The sequence below is a fragment of the Helianthus annuus genome, chromosome 4 (assembly GCF_002127325.2).
Source record: "Helianthus annuus cultivar XRQ/B chromosome 4, HanXRQr2.0-SUNRISE, whole genome shotgun sequence".
In the NCBI taxonomy this organism is placed as follows: Eukaryota; Viridiplantae; Streptophyta; class Magnoliopsida; order Asterales; family Asteraceae; genus Helianthus; species Helianthus annuus.
The window spans coordinates 178260189-178283239 of NC_035436.2; the positions used below are offsets into that span (position 1 = coordinate 178260189).

At 38.3% G+C, this 23051-nt stretch overlaps 2 protein-coding genes across 2 annotated transcripts; one reads left to right on the forward strand and one right to left on the reverse strand.

Moving 5' to 3' along the window:
• Nucleotides 1-14406: 14406 nt before the first annotated feature.
• Nucleotides 14407-15817, reverse strand: LOC110933969. Its single transcript, XM_022177168.1, has 3 exons — nucleotides 15628-15817; nucleotides 15129-15539; nucleotides 14407-15068 (listed from the first exon to the last, which is right to left on the reverse strand). Exons 1-3 carry the CDS (start codon nucleotides 15815-15817, stop codon nucleotides 14407-14409), a joined length of 1263 nt encoding a protein of 420 aa, XP_022032860.1.
• Nucleotides 15818-18765: 2948 nt separating this feature from the next.
• On the forward strand, nucleotides 18766-22109 carry LOC110937414 (probable F-box protein At2g36090). Its single transcript, XM_022179835.2, has 3 exons — nucleotides 18766-19053; nucleotides 20813-21364; nucleotides 21470-22109. Exons 2-3 carry the CDS (start codon nucleotides 20833-20835, stop codon nucleotides 22057-22059), a joined length of 1122 nt encoding a protein of 373 aa, XP_022035527.1. The 5' UTR covers nucleotides 18766-19053; nucleotides 20813-20832; the 3' UTR covers nucleotides 22060-22109.
• Nucleotides 22110-23051: the final 942 nt, after the last annotated feature.

The following is a 23051-nucleotide window of genomic DNA, read 5'->3' on the forward strand; positions in this document are numbered from 1 at the left end:
AGTACAGGTTGTAACTTGGAAGAGTACAACACAATTACAAAGGCGAGGAAAACTAAATTACAAAGGAGGAGTAAAGTAGCGAATGGTCTACAAGCTTTAGGTGTGAGTCTTGTATCTGGAGAGCCCCTCAAGGTCTTCATGGCTTGGATATTTATAGGCAACAAATGTCTTCTCTTGTCCTTAAACGGGTCCGTGACTTTTCCGGAATGTAACAGGGTCCTTCCTTTGATTGAGAGCCATGTTCTTCTTTTTCATACAATTTCAGGTAATCCTTTGACTCCACTCCTATTGATAGCGACCGAACTCGTGTTATCTCCTTATGTCTTATTGATTAGCCTTGTCTTTAACCTCTGTCTTTGACTTTTGACACCTTTGGCTTGTCTTGATCTATGCGCCTTATAGTTGTTTGAATGTCTTTCTAGAGATGTCTTCTCCTGGTTCGTTTCCAAAGAGGTCGTGCTTTGTTGACTTTGTGCCTGCTTTTCTACTGACACGGAGATGTCTCCTCATTGTCTAATGTTGTGTTAACTAATTGTCCGTCCCCTTTTGTTCTTATGGGAAGGGAAGTAGATTTTGACCTACGCCCGTGATCAGTATTCGTGTATGAAAAGGTTATGATTTTAAAATGATAATACCAATTGGCAAAACCATTGGAGTTCTGGTATTGCTTCCCTTAAAGTCAAAAGATTTAAGCTCCGCTAAAGACGGATTTAATGTAATTTTTTTTTCTGAACAAGTTACGGTTAGAATGTCGCTAACCGAATTTAGTGTAATTAAAGCGGTTAAAAAAGTTATTAAAGTATTAAAAAACTTACTAAAAGTATAAAATAGAGTTAATTGCACAAATGGGTCCTGTGGTTTATACCTAATTTCGCCTTTGGGTACTAACTTTATTTTTTAACAGGTTTAGGTTCTATGGTTTCAATTTTGTAACATATTTGGGTACTAACACCAAAATTAGTTAATTAATGACTAAAATACCCTTGCATTTTTTTAAGTTTATCAATGTAACACATTTGGGTACTAACAAATAATTTTATTTAAGTTTAAATCAATTTTACAAAATCTATTTATTTTTTTTATTTTCATCTTTTTATTATATCTCTTAATTAACATAAACTCTATTTATTTTTTTTTATTTTCATATTTTTATTAAATTTCTTATTTAACATAAAATCTATTTGTTACACCAGTATTTTTTTAAATAGATTTTTTAAATAAAATCTACTAGCTATATAGTTTTATGTAAATTAAATTTCTTACTCGTTTTAAATAATGTAAACCTTACTCGTTTTCAATTTTGGATTGAAATGATTGATAATAATAAATATCTTTCATGCAAAAAAATTTAAGCCTTTTTTTAACTCATTTTTTTCATTTACATTTTACTATTTTAGAAAGATATTTAATTTACATAAAACTATATAGCTAGGTATTTTAGATAAAACTAAAAAAATTTAAGCCTTTTTTAACTCATTTTTTTGTAAAAAAGATATTTAATTTACATAAAACTATATAGCTAGTAGATTTTACTGGTGCAACTAGTAGATTTTATGTAAATTAAATATCTTTCTAAAATAGTAAAATGTAAGTGAACAAAAAAAAAGTTAAAAATGGCTTAATTTTTTTTACATGAAAGATATTTATTATTATTATTATTATTATTATTATTATTATTATTATTATTATTAATCATATATATCCAAAATTGAAAACGAGTAAGGTTTACATTATTTAAAACTAGTAAGAAATTTAATTTACATAAAACTATATACCTACTAGATTTTATTTAAAAAATCTATTTAAAAAAATATTGGTGTAACAAGTAGATTTTATGTTAAATAAGAAATTTAATAAAAATATGAAAAAAAATAAATAGAGTTTATGTTAATTAAGAGATATAATAAACAACAACAACAACCATACCTAGTAAATCCCACAAATAGTAACGCTACTTGTAGGGTCTGGGGAGGGTGGGATGTAGACAGACCTTGCCTCTATCCCTAGGGATAGAGAGACTGCTTCCAGAGAGACCCTCGGCAATTAAGAGATATAATAAAAAGATGAAAATAAAAAAATAAATAGATTTTGTAAAATTGATTTTAACTTAAATAAAATTAGGTGTTAGTACCCAAATGTGTTACAATGATAAACTTAAAAAAATGCAAGGGTATTTTAGTCATTAATTAATAATTTTGGTGTTAGTACCCAAAGGTGTTACAAAATTGAAACCATAGAACCTAAACCTGTTAAAAAATAAAGTTAGTACCCAAAGGGAAAATTAGGTATAAACCACAGGACCTATTTGTGTAACGGTGGAGGTATCCACACACCCCCCCCCCCCAAAAGTATCTACACACCCCCTAACCCTAAATGACCCTCATTGCCCAATACGCCTGAAACTGGCCCCACCCATACGCCCCTCATTGCCCAATACGATTGAAAAGTATTTACACACACCCCCTGCCATCTAATTAGTGCCAATCATTGGGTGTCAGCCAATGATTACCAATGATTGGGGTGTGTGGAACTTTATTTTGATAGGGTATTTGTATGGGGAAGTTGTGAAATATTAAGAAAATTAAAAAAAAATTATAAAATGTTGTTATAAAAAATTGTGTTAGTATTATAAAAACTTCATATTTTTATGAAATGAATTGTGTATATTATTAAATGCCAATTTTTTATAAGTATTATTAAATGTCAATTTTTGTTTATAAAACGAATTGTATATATTATAAAATGCCAATTTTTTATAAGTATTATTAAACGTTTTATTAAATGACAACTTTTTTATTTATCAATTATTATTATGTGTTTAATTTTATTAAATGGGTATATTATAACATTTTATTAAATGTCAATTTTTTTATTTATCAATTATTATTATGTGTTTAATTGTTTCTATAATGCAATGTGTATGTTAAAAAATGTCACCTGAAAGTCTTTAGTTGTTTTCCAATTGTCGTTTATTAACCATAACGCAACAAGAAACGTAATTTAAAATGTAATTAAACATCGTTTTATATTAATACACAAAACATGTAACTTTGATACAGAATGCAACTAAACTCTAAACACTAAACCCTAGATCGCTAATTGTTACATATTTTTGAATTCCTGTACAGGAAAACGATGGGTGCAGCATACACAATATAAAGACAGCCACGACTGTCTTGAAATTGTGTACCGAACCCAACCTTCCAACGGGATTCTGCTTCACATCTACCACACTGAAATGGCATAAGGGATTAGGAGGTTGGAGTAGTGGAGTCGGCATTTCGTTTATCAACCACCGTCCAGCCTTCCGCGTCTTTTCGGGATGGTGAGCGAAGTAGCATTCCTGTTGGTGGAAGGCTCGTGAGAACACTAATGAACTCCTCTCTTGGAAGGACATGTTACGGGGCGGACCGTGTTGGCTAGCATCACTTGGAGCTGACGAGTCAACAGGCTACTCCGATAACACGTAATCCTAGATCTCTAGTGCATGAATCTGAAATACGTACGTAGTTTTTCCATATACCATCACGCGTCTGAACCGGCTTTTAAACCGGACGGAATCTACGAAGAAACTGTTCGATTTCACGGTTTGTTTGAGAACCTGATTCAGATACACAACGGTCTCTTTGCTTCGTCCACTAGAACTATTTATGTATGCATTCTTTTGGTAGTTACCAAAAGAATGCATACATAAATAGGTCTAGTGGACGAAGCCAAGAGACCGTTGTGTATCTGAACCAGATTCTCAAACAAACCGTGAAATCGAACATTTTCTTCGTAGATTCCGTCCGGTTTAAAAGTCGGTTCAGACGCGTGATGGTATATGGTGGTCACGGAACTACCGGGCGTCGGTAGATGCTATCAAGAGTGCACCGTCAGAGTTCCGAGTGACCTGGCTAATGATGTTGGATGATGCATCCCCCACCGCGAAGCACCTCACCCTAGACCGACGTCCCGGCGCATGAATCTGAAATATGAACGCAGTGCACTTCTCCATAAGAATTACGTTTCCACCACCGTCAAAACACCGACTTTCGATATCCTGTTAAAAAACATAGAATTATAGTGTTAGACTCGATATTAGAAATTATATTGTAAAATATAATAAACAAACACCACCACCACCACAGCCGACCACCCACCACCACCACAGCCGACCTCACCACCACCAAAACCACCACAGCCTACCACCCACAACACAACACCACCTCACCACCGTCAACCACCACCACCCCAGCCGACCCACCACCACCACCACCCCAGCCGACCCACCACCACCACCACCCCAGCCGACCCCCCCCCCCCACCACCCCCACCACCACCACCAACACGGCTGACCCACCACCACCACCACCCCAGCGACCACCACCACCCCAGCCGACCCACCACCACCACCACCAACACAGTTGAACCACCACCACCACCACCCCAGCCGACCCACCACCACCACCACAGCCTACCCACCACCACCACCACCCCAGCCGACCCACCACCACCACCACCCCAGCCGACCCACCCCCACCACCACCACCACAACCACAACCCCAACACCAGCACCACCACCACCACCACCCCAGCCGACCCACCACCACCACCACCACCCCAGCCGACCCACCCCCACCACCACCACCACAACCACAACCACAACCACAACCACAACCACAACCACAACCACAACCCCAACACCACCACCACCACCACAACCCCAACCCCAACACCACCACAAACCGCCAAAATAAAACCACAAAAACAAGGGTAAACAAACCTTGAATATTCCGACCATATAGACCGTTATGAGAGCAAAAACTATATGAGAGACGCGTGCGGTCCCCTTCCGGATTGTCATCGTGTGGTCCAGAACTCGTCTAACCAAAAAATAACTTTTGTATTTGGATATGTACACTGTACTTGTTCTCGGTTAAACTATAAAGAAAGTGAAACTGAACTTCAATGAGACCCGTATGGGTCGATGAGAGGCATATGCAAGTGGGGTGTCATAAATGTCCTGTCAACTTTTCAGAAAAGGTAGGTGGATATGGGTCTCATCGGGCTATACGAGGCATATGGGCTGAAAAGTTGTCAGGATCCGTACCCACCATACGCGCGTATGGGCCTATGAGCGGCATATTGGTTTGGTTTTTTTTAAAAAGCTTGTATATGTTGGTTGCAAATGTCGGGTATTTTTGTCATCCTTACTTGCCATAGAAATATACACCATCTTCACAATCACAAATTCACAATGGTTGTTTGCAGATGTGGTAGGACGGCTGCACTAAGAACATCTTGGACTGAAGCTAATCCCGGACGTCAATTTTACACTTGTCACAGTATGGTATGTTTTTAATGTATTTTTTTTTCCATTAACCCTTGTATATTAGTGATTTTTTTTTTCGTGTCAGCGTTCTAAGTGCAACTTCTTTGTGTGGGTCGATCCTCCCATGTGTCGTCGAGCATGTGTGGTCATCAAAGAACTGATGGATACGAAGGCTTTGCTTAAAAACGAAGTCAATTTTTTGAGAGAGGAGGTTCGAATTTATAAATTGCAAGAAGCGGAATTTGAAGATATTCATTCAAGTGTTGTTCGTAAGAGGGAACATTGGTTGATAATCAGTTGGATTTTTTTTTGTGTTGTTTGTCTTGTTATTTTTCATTGTTAGTATGTAAGTTTATGCAAGACATGTAATCGAATATTAGTTATAAATGCCGTTTTTTATATATATTAAGTTTAAAAAAAATGTAATCGAATATTGTGTTGTTTGTCTTGTTATTTTTCATTGTTATTATATATACTAAGTTTTTTTTTTAAATGTTGTTTTTTAAAATAAATCGACTAAGCATAAATAACTAAGCATAAATAACAAAACGAACAAACATTCATCAAGTTATAAATGTTTAAACATACCAAAATAAACAAAAAGAAATAAATATTTGTTCATACATGCCCACAAATGTTTAACAAAATAAAATTCACCCAACAAATACAAATACTAATCCTCCATCTCCTTATCGCTGTCGTCAGAATCATCCCCACCACCTGCCTGCGTCCCGGACGGACCTGCCTCCATGTCGAAACCCGGATACACTCGTGGATGTGGCGGGGGTCGAACCGGCAACCCCGCCTGGGTACGTCTCTCGGCCTCACTAGCCATCACCCACTCCATTAAATCCTCCATCCGGTTCATCCGCCTGTCCATCTGCTGAAACTGCTGTGTCCAGCTGGCCATCATACCATCCTGACCCGCCACCAGCCTCTCAAGGAGACGTTGGGTGGACTGAGGCAACCGCACTGCATGATAAACGCGTTGTGGAATCTGTGGCGGCTCCTACGGATGCCCCTGGTCAACCTGAGGCTCCATGTCTCCATTCATAGCGGGCACGTCAGCAATATGCGGCATCTCCACCTCCCCAGCCTCGAGCAGTGGCTGGTGGACTATCGGTTGGGGTTCATAAATCTGTTGGTGTTCGTCAACAAACCGATGCCCGATATCCAGAAAGTTCACCGCAATCTTCATCCCTCTCATCGTCCTAAGATCTAAGAGCTCGTGTGGTGCTGGGGCTGGCATATCATCAAGGAATGGGTAATACAGGCCGCAATGCTGGGAAATACGCGTGATAAACGCCCCTCCAATCAAACAGCTACGCCTCTGCCGTTTGCCGTACGAGGCGAAATACTCCGCCAGACAACGATGGAGGGCGCACGGTGTGCCCGTATATAAGCAGTACAGAAAGAACAAATCCACCTTCGTGACCCACTCGTTGCTTTTGACACGCGCAGAGATCGACGTGGCAATGCAGCGGTGTATGTAGCGAACGAGTGGGTCAGGAATGTCAGAAACTCGGGCCTTCTTATCGAAGGGTCTAGGACATAGAGTGGGCCACCAAGCAAATAACTGATCATCAGGCATAGCCCAAATCGCGGTGGTATAGATGTCCTGAACCAACTCATCATCGGTATAGAACCCGGTGGCAACAGTAAACTGACGCAGCGACCAATTTTGTCGCTGCCCGAACAAACAGAAAGATACCTCGGGAGGCGGTGCTTCCACGTTCGGATCGTCCATATCCAAATTGGGCCGGTCAGCCGGCCATGGACGAAACACGAATGTGGACAGAAACTCCACCATCATGGTCCTATAAGATGGCCCAGCCGCCACCGAAAACATGCGATCCCACGGGGAATTCTCCCTGATCAAACCCCGGGCTCTCTCCTCTTCCCCGACCTCCCGTAAAGCCTCCCATGACAACGCCCTCTGCCGACCCACCTTCATTTGTCGCAACCTGTTAAAACGTTTATACTCCCTAGAATTGTTCGGGTAGTCCATATAGGGAATACCCGAACAATCACCCCCGGCCATCTCATCGAATCTAGGCACCTGTATCGCACCAAACTCCTCCTCGTCTGACAACATATCTGCAAAAATTAATATATAATACGTGTCATATTATAAACTTTTTACAATTTTTATAAACTTGTAAGAAATTTCTAACAAATTAACATCTAAATAATCGACAAACCACCACCACCACAACCACCACCACCACCACAACAACCACCACCACCACAACCACCACCACCACAACCACCACAACAACCACCACCAACACAGCCGCCTAACCACCACCACAGCCGTCAATAACCACCACCACAACCACCACCACCGTCAAACCCCCACCACCACCACACCCGCCTAACCACCACCACATCCGTCAATAACCACCACCACAACCACCACCACCGTCAAACCCCCACCGCCGTCAATCCCCCACCACCGTCAAACCTAGAGGTGTACAAAAAAACTGATTACGGAATCGAAACCGGAAAAAAAGCTGAAATCGGTTAATAAAAAAACCGGTTTTTTTTTGTAACCGGTTCAGTTACAAACCGGTTAGACCGGTTATACATCGGTTGGTGTTTTTATTGGTCGGTCCGGTTACAACAACCGGTTTTTTTATTCGGTTACAACAACCGGTTTTTTTAACCGGTTAACTTGGAACAAAAAAAATCGGTTTTTTTAACATCCGGTTATAACCGGTTAGGACCGGTTAGAGATTTAATTACTTGAAACCGGTTAAAACCGTAACCGGTTAATAAAAAAACCGGGTTTTTTTTTGGGCCAGAAAAACCGGTCCGGTTAATAACCGGTTTCGGTTACTCAAAAAAACCGGTTTGTACACCTCTAGTCAAACCCAACACCGCCGTCAAACCCAACACCAACACTACCGTCAAACCCAACACCACCGGCCATAATTTAAAAAAAAATAATAAAAAATAAACGAAGGAAAGATGAAATAATACACTAACCTTTTATGAAAATATGGACCGTATAGGTTGATACGTTCTAAGCCGAGCTATACGAGAGAGACGGTGTGTGTTTCTTGGTGTTTTAGTGTGTGGGTTTTAGATCTATTCTCTATTTGGTTAAACCTGAAAAGTAGTTTTTGAATCAATGAGGGGCGTATAGGGCAAAAAGGGCGTATAGGAGTTGTTGTTAAAGCGTACGAAGTGTATAAAGGATTTACTAGAACCAATTTATCAGCCGCTCCTGTACAGGAGGATAAACTGGTTAAGGCTTGTGTGTTCTATGCGAGTTCGAATCCCGGGGGAGGCCGGTCCGATACAGAAGGACCCCTCCCTTTTTTATTTGACATTTTTTATTATTCTTTTATTTATATTAAAATCAATTCCCTTTAAAAGTGGAAACCACCAGGGGAGGCTTTTTGGTCAATGAGACACTCATAAGGTGTCAACCAGGGGAGGCTTGTTGATCAATGAGAACCTTATAGGAGTTGTAAATGGGTCTCATTGCCCTATACGGCTCATATGAAATTAATTTTTTTTAACAATTTTATGTGGTAATTAAGGGTTTTTTATGTTATAAAACACCCTAATTAATATTTTTTTAATTGTTGCATACACTATATTTCACGGATATTACACCTTTGCCAAGTTAACAAGTTCTTTTTCGTGAAGTTCTATTACTATCTACTAACGCCCTACCTTGTGTAATACAATACATGTACATTGTCACCCATTCATAGCTTCTATATGTCGGTGAGGTATTTCAAAGTCCATTTCGTACGGACATCGGACAATCATCCCGTTAACTTAGCAATAATAATAATAATAATAATAATAATAATAATAATAATAATAATAATAATAATAATTAATACGATACATGTACATTGTCACCCATTCATAGCTTCTATACGTCGGTGAGGTATTTCAAAGTCCATTTCGTCACGGCAAACGGGTCAGGCCGGGGATCGGGTACGGTCTTTGACCCATGACGATATTTTATGAAATGAATTTTGTGTATTATAAAATGTCAAATTTTTTATTTATCAATTATTATTATGTCTTTAATTAGTATTATAAAACGTCAACATTTTTTTAATTAGTATTATAAAACTTCTACATTTGTTTTATCAAGTGTTATTATAAAACGTTAAATTCTCTATAATCCATAACGCAAATGTAAGTGAACATTCTTTGATAAAATAACACAAAACACAACACTTTCATACAAAATGTAATACAATACATAGCCGAAACCCTAAACCCTACACACTAAATCGCTAACTATTACATATTATTACTTAGATTCACACGAACCCGTTGTGTATCTGAATCAGGTTCTCAAACAAACCGTGAAATCGAACAGTTTCTTCGTACAACTGTGGCTAATGGAAATGCATGAAAAATATGATGAAGAAGTTGATTCTCAATTTCAGTTATTTCTGTTGATTCAGTAATTCAACGTATTTTAGTTGGTTTCGAATATACCCAAAGAGATCTGAACCAACCGAAATCCACTTCCGAGACGATTCAAGTGAGTCCTATGAAGCAACCGAAATCGGAGCGCGCCGCTTAAATCGGAGGACAAGTAGAGTAACGTTACCGATCAGTCCGTTGACCAGAAACTGTTCGTGAATCTGGAATACGAACGCAGTTAAGCGTTTGAATCTGAAATATGAACGCAGTGTACTTCTCCATAAGGATTACGCTACCACCACCGTCAAAACACCGACTTTCGATATCCTGTTAGTAAAACATACAATTATAGCATTAAACCCGACATCCGAAAATATATTCTTAAAAATAATAAATATAATAATAAAAATAACATATGCACATTTAAAAAAACGATGATATAAGTCTAGACCCGGCAAACGTGTCGGGCCGAGGGTCGGGTAGGGTTACCCTACCACCACCACCACCACACCCGCCTAACCACCACCACCACCACAGCCACCACCACACCCGCCTAACCACCACCACCACCACTACCACCACAGCCACCACCACACCCGCCGAACCACCACCACAACAATCACCACCACCACAGCCGTCAATCCCCACCACCACAACCAGCACCCCCACAACCAGCACCACCACCACCACCACCGCCACCACCACCACTGCCGTCAATCACCACCGTCGTCATTCCCCACCAAATTCAATCCCCCACCGTCGTCATTCCCCACCACCATCAAACCTACCACCACCGTCAAACCCAACACCACCGTCAAACCCAACACCACCACAAACGGCGGAAATAAAACCAAAAAATAAAAAAAGGTTGAAGATTAAGCAATAAAATTTGGAATACAAACTAACCTTCATCGTGTGGTCCAGAGTTTGTCTTGTGAAAATCGTGTGGTCCAGAGCGTGTGTGTGTGTTCTTGGTGTTTTAGTGTTTGAGTTTTCAAATTTTAGATCTAGTTTACCCCTTTATTGAAGTTGGGAAAATGTTTGTGTTCAATAAGGGCCGTATGGTTCAATGAGCAACTTATAGGAGTTGTTGGGTTTAACAATAATAAACAATAATAATAACAATAACAACAATAAATAATAAATAATAATAATAATAATAAACAATAATAATAATAATAAATAATAACAATAAAAATAATAATAAATAATAACAATAATAATAATAATAATAATAATAAACAATAATAATAATAATAATTTTAACAACAATAATAACAATAATAACAATAATAATAATAATAATAATAATAATAATAAACAATAATAATAATAATAATAATAATAAATAACAATAATAATAATAATAAATAATAACAATAATAATAATAATAATAATAATAATAATAAACAATAATAATAATTTTAACAACAACAATAATAATAACAATAATAACAATAATAATAATAATAAACAATAATAACACTTAATAATAAATAATAATAATAACAATAATAATAATAAATAATAACAATAATAATAATAATAATAATAATAATAAATAATAATAACAATAATAATAATAATAATTTTAACAACAATAATAATAACAATAATAACAATAATAACAATAATAACAATAATAATAATAATACACAATAATAATAACAATAACAACAATAAATAAATAAATAATAATAATAATAATAATAATAAACAATAATAAACAATAATAACAATAACAACAATAAATAATAAATAATAATAATAATAATAATAATAATAATAATAATAATAACAATAACAACAATAAAGAATTTCACAAAAAAGAAATTGTTAACTTGGAAAAGGTGTTAGTAGATGTATCGTATTACACAGGGTAAGGCGTTAGTAGATAGTAATAGAACTTCACGAAAAAGAATTTGTTAACTTGGCAAAGGTGTAACATCCATGAAATATAGTGTATGCAACAATTTAAAATAAAAATATTAATTAGGGTGTTTTATAACATAAAAAACCCTTAATTACCACATAAGATTGTTAAAAAAAAACTAATTTCAAATGAGTCGTATAGGGCAATGAGACACATATACAACACCTATAAGGTGCTCATTGATCAATAAGCCTCCCCTGGTTGACACCTTATGAGTGTCTCATTGACCAATAAGCCTCCCCTGGTGGTTTCCACTTTTAAAGTAGTTTTTGAATCAATGAGGGGCGTATAGGGAAAAAAGGGGCGTATAGGAGTTGTCAAATAAAAAGGGAGGGGTCCTTCTGTATCGGACCGGCCTCCCCCTAGATTCGAACTCGCACACCTAACACAGAACACACAAGCCTTAACCAGTTTATCCTCCTGTACAGGAGCTGATAAATTGGTTATTGTATATCCTTTATACACGCTTTAACAACAACTCCTATACGCTTGCCCTATACGCCCCTCATTGATTCAAAAACTACTTTAAAAGTGGAAACCACCAGGGGAGGCTTATTGGTCAATGAGACACTCATAAGGTGTCAACCAGGGGAGGCTTATTGATCAATGAGACACAAAATAATAATAATAATAATAATAATAATAATGATGATGATGATAATAATGATAATAATAATAATAAAACATATGCACATTTAAAAAAAACGATGTTATATCTAGTCCCGGCAAACGGGTCGGGCCGGGGGTCGGGTACGGTCTTTGACCCATGACGATATTTTATGAAATGAATTTTGTGTATACACGAAACATCGTTTTATATTAATACACAAAACATGTCATTTTAATACAAAATGTAACGACTAAACCCTAAACCCTAAATCGCTAACTGTTACATATTCTTAAATTCTTGCAAACTGTATCGGTTATTCAGATCTCTATTCGGTCACCATATTGTTGCTATCAAGTTTAAGGATGCGTTCCACGGTAAACGTGCTTTCCGCTTCCCCATTACCACATGAAGAACCTCCGATCTGAGCTGGTGCTCCCTCGTTGTTGCAGAAGATATCTCAGTAACCGGTTCCACAGCATGAAGAACCAATCCGTACAGAAGGAGTTCTCCCTCGAGGTTGCTGACGCAGAAGCATTGTCGTTGGTGGAGGTGGAAGAACATTCCAGTTCACCCTCATAGTCACCGGTAAATATCTACTTCCACCGTCACAGACTGTGGGTGCAGAAGCATTGTCGTTGGTGGACGTTCCGGTGCATGAATCTGGAATACGAACGCAGTTAAGCGTTTGAATCTGAAATATGAACGCAGTGTACTTCTCCATAAGGATTACGCTACCACCACCGTCAAAACACCGACTTTCGATATCCTGTTAATAAAACATACAATTATAGCATTAGACCCGACATCCGAAAATATATTGTTAAAAATAATAAATATAATAATAAAAATAACATATGCACATTTAAAAAAACGATGATATAAGTCTAGACCCGGCAAACGTGTCGGGCCGGGGGTCGGGTAGGGTTACGCTACCACCAACACCACCACATCCGCCTAACCACCACCACCACCACTACCACCACAGCCACCACCACACTCGCCTAACCACCACCAACACCACTACCACCACAGCCACCACCACACCCGCCTAACCACCACCACCACTACCACCACAGCCACTACCACCACACCCGCCTAACCACCACCACAACAACCACCACCACAACCACCACCACAACCACCACCACAACCACCACCACACCCGTCGAACCACCACCACAACAATCACCACCACCACAGCCGTCAATCTCCACCACCACAACCACCACAACCAGCACCACCACCACCACCACCACCACAACCACCACAGCCACCACCACAGCCACCACCACAGCCACCACCACCACCACCACTACCACCACCACTGCCGTCAATCACCACCGCCGTCATTCCCCACCACAGTCAATCCCCCACCACCATCAAACCCAACACCACCGTCAAACCCAACACCACCGTCAAACTCAACACCACCACAAACGGCGGAAATAAAACCAAAAAGTAAAAAAAGGTTGAAGATTAAGCAATAAAATTTGGAATACAAACTAACCTTCATTGTCTGGTCCAGAGTTTGTCTTGTGAAAATCGTTGGTCCAGGGCGTTTGTGTGTGTGTTCTTGGTGTTTTAGTTGTGAGTTTTCAAATTTTAGATCTAGTTTGCCCCTTTATTGAAGTTGGGAAAGTGTTTGTGTTCAATGAGGGCCGTATGGTTCAATGAGCAACTTATAGGAGTTGTTGGGTTAAAAGCGTATGAAGTGTATAAAGGATATACTATAACCAATTTATCAGCTCCTGTACAGGAGGATAAATTGGTTAATGCTTGTGTGTTCTATGCGAAGGGTGCGAGTTCGAAACCTGGGGGAGGTCGGTCCGATACAGAAGGACCCCTCCCTTTTTATTTGTGTAATTCTAATTTTTTTTATTATTCATTTATTTATATTAAAATTAATTCCTTTTATTAAAAAAAACATATTTCATTTTTAGTTTGAGTCAACAATTTTAAATCCCTTTAAAACAATAGTTTTCTTTTATTTTGTACTCTTTTCTTTTAATGAAGCACTTTAATTAAAAAAAATTATAAAAAAATTGTTGCGTACACTATATTTGACGGATGTTACAATATATTTAAATTATAATAAAGAGAAACATTAATAAGTTCGTTGCGTACACTATGTTTCACGGATGCTACACCTAACACAAGTCAATAACTTCTTTTTGTCGAGTTCTATTACTACATAGTAACGCCCTACCCTGTGCAATACGAGACATGTACATTGTCTCCCATTCCATAGCTTCCATACTTCGGCATATATTCCAAAGTCCATTTGGTATTGGCATCGGGCTATCATCCGCTAACTTAACCATGATGAAATGGCTATCTTCGACATAAGCAATCGTTAAAATGGAATGGTTCGGGTAAACCTGCGGTCCATCGAACATCGGGAAGTAAGTTTGACAAACACCGTTGCTTAAATGTTGAACAATCACCCCAAATTTTTGAGCCACCAACAACCCTGTGTAGGGCAACCACATCCAGCATGCCATAGGTGCAGGTTCAACATTTAACCAATTTATCGACCGATACACATTATCGTAACATCCCTTGTCCAATGATTCGAGTATATGCCCCCAACGCATTCTGTTAATGAACATCTCGTCGAGTAGCTCTTGGCGGACCCACTTCCACTCTTTCTGGTCATACCCCAAACCCATAGCTATGGATCGAAACCCACAGTTACCGTCCGGCTGGGCATCTTCGATATGCGTTATGTATCTCCGATAGCTAGATGGAAGCCAATCCTTAAAACGCTCGATCACGTTTTTGTACCCATAATTGGCAAAAAAATAAAAAACTAAAAAATATTAAAAGATAAAAAATTGAAACAGAATTCTAAATATATGTATGTATATACGTATGTACCTGTGCCCGGCCAACCGAAAGTCTTTATCTATAATTGGAAGTGTATTTTTTTCTTCTTTGGTTTTCTTTGAACGACTACGTCGCACATTTGGCTTTTGAGTGTAGTCGTTCCTCTGTGATTCAGGTTGTTTATCTTTATTCTTTTGTTGTTTTACTTTTGTAGTTGGGCGGCCCCTAGTATCTTGTTGTACCTCAGGCGGTTGATGGTCAATCATACTTGGATTCAACACCGCTTTCATCTTCGACAACATACTTTTTACCACTAGAGGTGGCTGCGTATGTAGTTGCTGTGTGAGGTTATCCATTTCCGCCTGAATATTACACTCGTCTTGATTAAGTTCTTCTGTCGAAAAATCAAGTTTTGTCCAGAATTTATCTATCGCGGCAAGTGGAATTTTGCAACCTGTTTTTCAAGAATCATTGTTAAAACATGAAGTATAATGATGATTAAATTCTATGGATCGAAGCATATGTTATAGTTGTTATGTTACCTGTATTTTCCCACCACTCCATCTGACAAGCACATGGCAACCCACAACCCGTAGAAAGCTGGTGGCCACAACTCCCCCCTCCTGCCCTCAACGCATTTAGCTTCTTCCACTCGACAACCAATAACTCTAAGGCTTTTTGGGAAACATTACCACGTAGGTTGTCAAAAAATGGAAATATGTGGTCCCCCATTTGCACGGACCTGCTCTCCTGAAAACTAAGTTTTATTTGTATCTTTTGTGACTCTACAACTTTGCCAACATGACACACAAGTCTATGGAGCGAGTTGTTTGGCCCTTTAATGTATCTCTTAAACTTAGAATGCTAGCTTTCAACTCTGTTGGTTGTATGTTGACCAAAATTGGGGACTGTGTTAGTCCAAGCTGAAATGAACTTCTCTTTATAATCTTTCAACCACACATCATACAAATAATCCAGAACATCTGAAAAAAATTGAATACAATGATTTGTAATGTTTGTATGTATATATGTATGCATGAATGTATGTAAACTAATATAATATGTACCTGATCGTCCGTCGTTAACCAGTCGCGTGAAAAGCCGCTGTAAGTTATAATTGTATATCGTCAGAATGGGAGAATTACACAGTCGAGACCAAGAAAGCTTGAATATTTTCCAGTCTTCATCCGTAAATTTTGCCCGACAGTGTTTTAGAATATTCTGTGAGATGTGCCACCTACATAGCAATTTGGAAGCTTTTGGGAATACTTTATCGCAAGCATTCATCAAAGCTTGATCCCTATCTGTTACAATTACACGTGGCTCCATGCAATCTACCAACAATTCTTTGAGCTTCTCCAGGACCCATAAGAAGTTATCTTTTTTTTTTCTTTAGAGACAAACACATGAGCCACACAAAAAGACTTGTGTGTCGATGTCACACCCACAACTTGAATAAACGGAAGCTTATACTCATTCGTCTTGTAGGTAGCATCAATCATCAACACATGTGGGAATGCACGCCACATGTTGTACGAGTCCGGATGAACGAAAAAAACCTCCTCGACAACGTTTGTGGAGGGATTCACTCTGGTGAAATAAACGTACCTTTCTTCTTGCAACATGCTCTTCAATATCTGCATTGGAGTTCGATCGCCGTACATTTTTCGTTTAATCTTTTTAATCACGTTTTGTACATCTTGTAGAATGCACACGCTATGTGGGTACTGATTTCTTATGGTTAAATGTATATTTGTAGGCTCCATGTCTTGCATATAAAGTCTCTCCACCAGTGATTCTTCGTCCGGGGTCAGCCTTCTAGCAAACGCGTGGCCCTCGAGAAATTCAGCAGGCTCATGGTTGTGAATGTTTTTCTTCTCCACAAGGCTCCAACTACCACTACTTGAGTCTAGTTTCCCTATCAGACTAAAAGGACAACCGACCTTTTTGCTACCGGAACGCCGAACGGATGCTTTACTTTTGTGTTTGCCGCCACGATCGCATTGCAACCATATCTTCACTGTCCTTGCTGACGCACCTTCGCCTTTTTTCCTCGTTCGTTGGGTGACAATGACGTAACCTTTCTCAACTTCTCTTTTGTATACCCAATTCTTCAATTCTTCAAGTGACCCAAATACCTCAAAAAAAAAAAAAAGGTTCATTAGAAATCCACATAAATGAAATTAATATATTAATTTGTCAAAAAAACAATAAAAAAACTCGGGTTCAACATCGGGTTCGGGTTAATATGTATGACACAGTTTAGGGTTTGTATGAAGTTTCGTGTCATACATTTTCTGTGAAATAATCAATATACATGCCTCGTTCGTGTTCGTTCGGTTCATTTACAAGCCTAAGTAATCTATTTTTAACAAAATATTTCACCAGAACATATATAATATTTCACCAAAATGATAACGAAATCGGGTTAATATGTATGACACAATTTCGGGTCGGGTTCGGGTTAAGGTCGGGATGGGTCAAACATTTTCTAGATTTCTCCTACCTAATAAAAATTATATACATACGAATAACACGTATACAAAATCATTTTATCCACTCTAAAAATTATATCAACATTATGTAACACGAATAGCACGTAATTGACGGTTATGTCATACCTTTTTTGTTTTTTTCTCGTCATTAGCACCTTCCTCGTTAGCAGGTTCCTCGTTAGCACGCTCGTCGTCGTAAACACCTTCCTCGTTAGCAGGTTCGTCGTCGTCAACATCCTCCTCAAAGTACATTACACCTTCCTCGATTTCGTTATCATTTTCCTCAAAGTCCTTAGCACATTCCTCGACTTCGTTATCATTTTCCTCAAAGTCGTTAGCACCTTCTTCGACTTCTTTATCATTTTTCTCATACTCCTTAGCACCTTCCTCATACTCTAACTTGTGTTTATTTTCCGTATACGATTGGTAAGTCCCGTATTCGTGTTGCGGATAACTTTGGGCAATATTGTAAGATGGTTCCCCCTCATCTATAAACACCTGGTTCAAGTCAGGTAACGTGGGTCGCACACCCCCGTCATCACAACGAGGCACGGACACAACCTCCTCCTCACCTCGATCAACGCCGGATAACCAAATGCTTTCGGAGACGTACGACTGGTTCGAATCTTCGCCAAAAATATTACCAATGCCCCAAAACGACATCTTTCTGCTTCACGGTCTCAACCAAATTTTTTAGTTAAGAATCTTCAGGAGTTCAGTCGGAATTTTGCGAGTTTGAAAAAATTTGGAAGCCATAAATCCCGTATGCTTGGGTAAACAAACTTTTTTGCTTGATAAGGGTCGTATAGGTCGATAAGGGTCATATGGGTCACTTTCACGCTTTTTCAGACTGAACTCCTTTCATGTCAGTAATTATACCTTAAAATCATCAAAAGTCGTGCCGATAAGCCTCTCATTGCTCAATGAGAGGCGTATAGGGTTTAATGCTCCAACTACCACAACCTTATATGCCTCTCATAGGGCAATGAGAGGCTTATCAAAACACTTTTTATGGCACATTAATTGCTTTCACACTGTATACGCCCCCTTATTGCCCTATATGACCTCGGGAGGAGGGGGGGTGCACACAAAAAGGAGGAGGGGTGTGTCAATACCCTCACGTTTGTGTAATTAACTCTATAAAATATTATACAAATTTGGAAGTTTCGTGTGAATTTCATAACTACAGAGATCCCGTACATTCATAGATCACGTGCCGGTCATGTGTATGTCTGTACCTTGATAACATCGTCTACAAAAGGGCACGAAATAGTGAAGCAGCTATACATTATAAAAATCTACAATACACACACACATATATACATACACTGTGTATATACATCTCTGTCCATCAATTCTAGAATAATCTAACCCGAAGAATAACAAATCACAGAGTCACGCACCCACACACACTCAATCAGAGCCGATAAGAGACACCTGTTCATGATCAAACCGATTTTCCGGTCACCGGAGGTGTGTTATCTCAACCCACGTGTATTTCATTTTCCAGTCACAATATTGTTGAATTTGGAGTTTATTTCAACGTGTGATTATGCTTTAATTTATTAGATTAACTCATATATATTATCTTATCGTTTCCACTTTGATTGTTGCGTCGTTGTTCATGGAACCAGGAAACCCTAATTTTTTTTTTTTTTTTTTTATAATCGAATGTTGCAGCTTAGCAGATTCAAATAAATATCTACTTGAAATAAACACAGAATTAGTGATTACAATTATTCTTTATTCTATTTATGGAATTTGGTTTGATTAATGATGAAACTTGTAGCGTGGTCCTTGTTTATGTTTTTTTGCTTATTTAGACCATATGTAATGGGGCTTTATAAGGGCATGAAAGATTTTGATAATGCCCTTACACCATTACTCATGGGCATTATATAGGGGCATGAAGAGTGAGGGGCATTTCTATAATAATGCCCAAAGAGAAGAAAAATAATGGAAAGTAATAAATGAAATAGGCATTAACCATTACAACTTTTTTAAAAGGGCATTATGATGATGATGTGGTGAAAAATGCCCCTTAGTGGGCATTAACCATTACCTATGGTCTTAGGCAAAATGGATTTTGCTTTTTCAAAATTGCGTTTTGAAAAAACATGTAGCTACATGCTTCTTCAAAACTGCATTTTGGTTTCTTTTTTTGAATAAATAATATTTCTTTTTTTTTCTTCGACCTTTGTATTGTTCAAGGCAGATAATCACTTTTTCATCCAAACACTTTTTTAGATTATTTATGTTTTACAAACGCAATAATCAAATAACCACTTCAAAACGTAATCCCAAACACCCTCTTAAACATGTCATGATGTTAATAGCTTATCAATACCATGTGGTGTCCATCGGATCGGATATCGATTTATTCGTGTTAATTTATTCCGATTTGGATTTTTTTTTGTTACCACTTGATAACCGAACCGGTCGGTCTTTTTGGTTACTGTCTTACTTTTTTTTGGAACGGCGACTTTCTTGTATTAGGCTAACGCACTCCCCAAATTGGAGAGTTTTTACCTTTATAACGATGAAACACACAACAATTATTCATGTGTTTCATTTATGTTTGATTATCATCTTAAAATGACAAACTGACCACTAACCATCTCATTTATAAGAGATTTTTTGGTGAGTATATACTTTTATTTTCTTAAAAAGTGAGTCAAGTTTGGACGTTAAGAGATATTTATGACATGTGAACATGGAAAATAAAGTAGATACACGATATTATTTCGTGTATCTTTGGCTAAAGATGTATAATAATTTGGTCTCACATGATTATTGACGTATAAGTGCACCCAACACGTGTTCTATTTTTATGATTTTCTCTTTCTATAGGTTACATGTGACCACAATCCTAGCTATCCATTAAATGAAAATTTGAAAATGAACTATTCTTGAAGATTCTATTGCAAGATCATATTAATGAATGTAAGCATTTGGGTCACAATATTTCTTATAAATAATGCCTAGAGTTAAATGCCATTTTAGGTCCTGTGGTTCGGGCCATTTTGCTAGTTTAGTCCAAAGGTTTCATTTTTCTCCTGTGGGTCCAAAAAGTTTTCACCGTCGCCATGTTAGTCCACTGGGTTAACTTCATCCATTTTTTCTGTTAACCAGAAGGGCTATTCGGTCATTTTATATGTAATTATGTTAACTAGAAGGGCAATTAACCATCAATTCGTATTCAGTTTTTAACTAATAATTATGCATTTTTCAGATGATTTCAGAACTAAGTTAATGACGGTGGCATCAATTACGCGCATGGATAGTTTAAACAGCGACGTCTTTTATGACATTTTGAGACGTGTTGATGGTGCAACACTAGCTAGTGCGGCGTGTGCTTGTGCAGCATTTAAAGCCATCTCAAACGAAGAAAAATTGTGGGAAGATGTTTGCTATTCAATGTGGCCTTCAACAAAACGGGACGATGTAAAAACCTTAATATCTTCAACGGGAGGGTTTAAAAAATTTTACGCAGATTGTTTCCCTCTTATCGTAAATAAAACTGTTCCAGAGTTCGGTTGGGGAGATTATTCCGAGTATCCAGAAGAATGGACCGAAGCTGAATATTATGGTGATTATGATGAGTTAGAAAGCGTTTCGCCATCTGATTTTGTGTCGATTGTGGATATAAAATATAAAGAGAAAACTATATGTTCAAAGGTTCTTTGGGGTATACCGAATGCAAGTGTTCAAAACGGTTGGTTTTCTGATTGTCCTTTTAGAGTTGACCTTTTCAGTTATGCTTCTAGAGATGAGGATCATCCAGGTATCATAATATTTTGGTCAACCATAACCATTTTGACTTTTGACTAATGTTGACCAATTTTCGATTGACTTTTGACTAACGTTGACCAATTTTCGATATGTGTAGGTGAAGTTACTCTTTCTGTTTCTGATGGTCTGCCACCAGTTACCTCATTAGAACGAGAAAGAAAAGACGGTAAGCTCTGGCAAGAGCTTCATAACGGGATCAGGGTGAGCTGGATAATGGTCAACTTAAAAGTCAAACAGGCTGCAAATTTGTCCAGTTGGTATGCAGTTGACGGTCAAAGACACTGGCCCACAAGTGAAGATTACATGTTACATTTCGGATCCGTTGTTCCCGTCAAAGACATTAGTCCTTCTCATGTAGTCAAATGCATCATCACTCTGAGGTTTCAGGTGACCGATATCGAGGGCAGTGGGACCCACACGACCCTCAACTTGACCGAGATTTGTATGAAACTAGGAAACATGGAAGGTGGGCATGTTAATGGGAGAAACAGTCTGTTTGTGCTTAAAGAAGCTTTGAGCTGTGATAGGAGTAAGGACTACGGTTTGGTTCTCGAGTCGTGTAGATTGTACTCAAAAGTACAGAGTGAGATTATAGAAGAGAAGATACGATACGAGAACAGGCTGGAAAGATTGTATGTTGTAGGTGGTATCACGGCTTTTGTGTTGTTATGTTGCTATTTTCTGTAAAAGTTTTCAAGAGTATATAACTTACTATATATGTGTTTTGTTAATGGTCAGCCCTTTATTTATGAGAGAAACAAGTATACTATGTATATATAAGTATCATATGTGAATGGGAATGTATCTCATGTAGTGGACACTAGCGTTGATGTCATGAGGAACCGGGGAAGAAGAGGGGGGGGGGGACCACACGAACCGGTGTATATGTGTGTAGCGGACACTAGCGACCGGCAGGGAGGGAAGGGGGAGGGGGTTTCACCACAAGACCTGGTTCGTGTATATGTGTGTTCAAGAGTTGGTAGTTACAAGTGTGTAGCATGGGGTGAAAGAGGTGAAAGAGCCACCACTATGTAAGTTATCTCCTCCTCTGATATGAGTAACGAGGGAAAAGAAAGTAAAAGGAAGAAAAGGGAGGATATCTTTTCTTCCATTTTCTTCCAAATCGGAAGGAAAGAAAAACTACAGAATTTAGCCTAGTTTTCCTTTCTTTTCCTTCCTTAAGTGAAACTCGGTAACACAACATGTTTGATTTTCCTTCCTAATAAGTAATAACCAAACGAATTTACAGAATGTCGAAAGGTGCGTCTTATCCATTAGAACGTCACTGATGGCCTAGCCGGCTAGCCCCCATTGGACGATCAAATTAATGATCTTTAAACTATAAGTCCAAACCGTGAATACATAGGTATATAAGATAAAAGAGATTACCAAGAGAGAAGTAATCCCTTCACCAAATAGACATCCTCTTAATCTCATATATAAAGGAGTGGGAAGTGGGATGGGTTAGATTTACAGGAGAATTGGTCTGAACCCGAATTGTGATGGTTGAACGCGGGTTGGACAATGGTGGGTAGGTAATACTTCTGTTTTTTGGTCGAAGGCTGGGGGCACTATCATTTCGTCAGCCTTGGTTTAGTGTGGGTACTGAAGACCCTTTGGCCCAATTTCCAGGTACTTAACATCTGGAATGAATGCACAAATTACTAAAATGGGTAAGG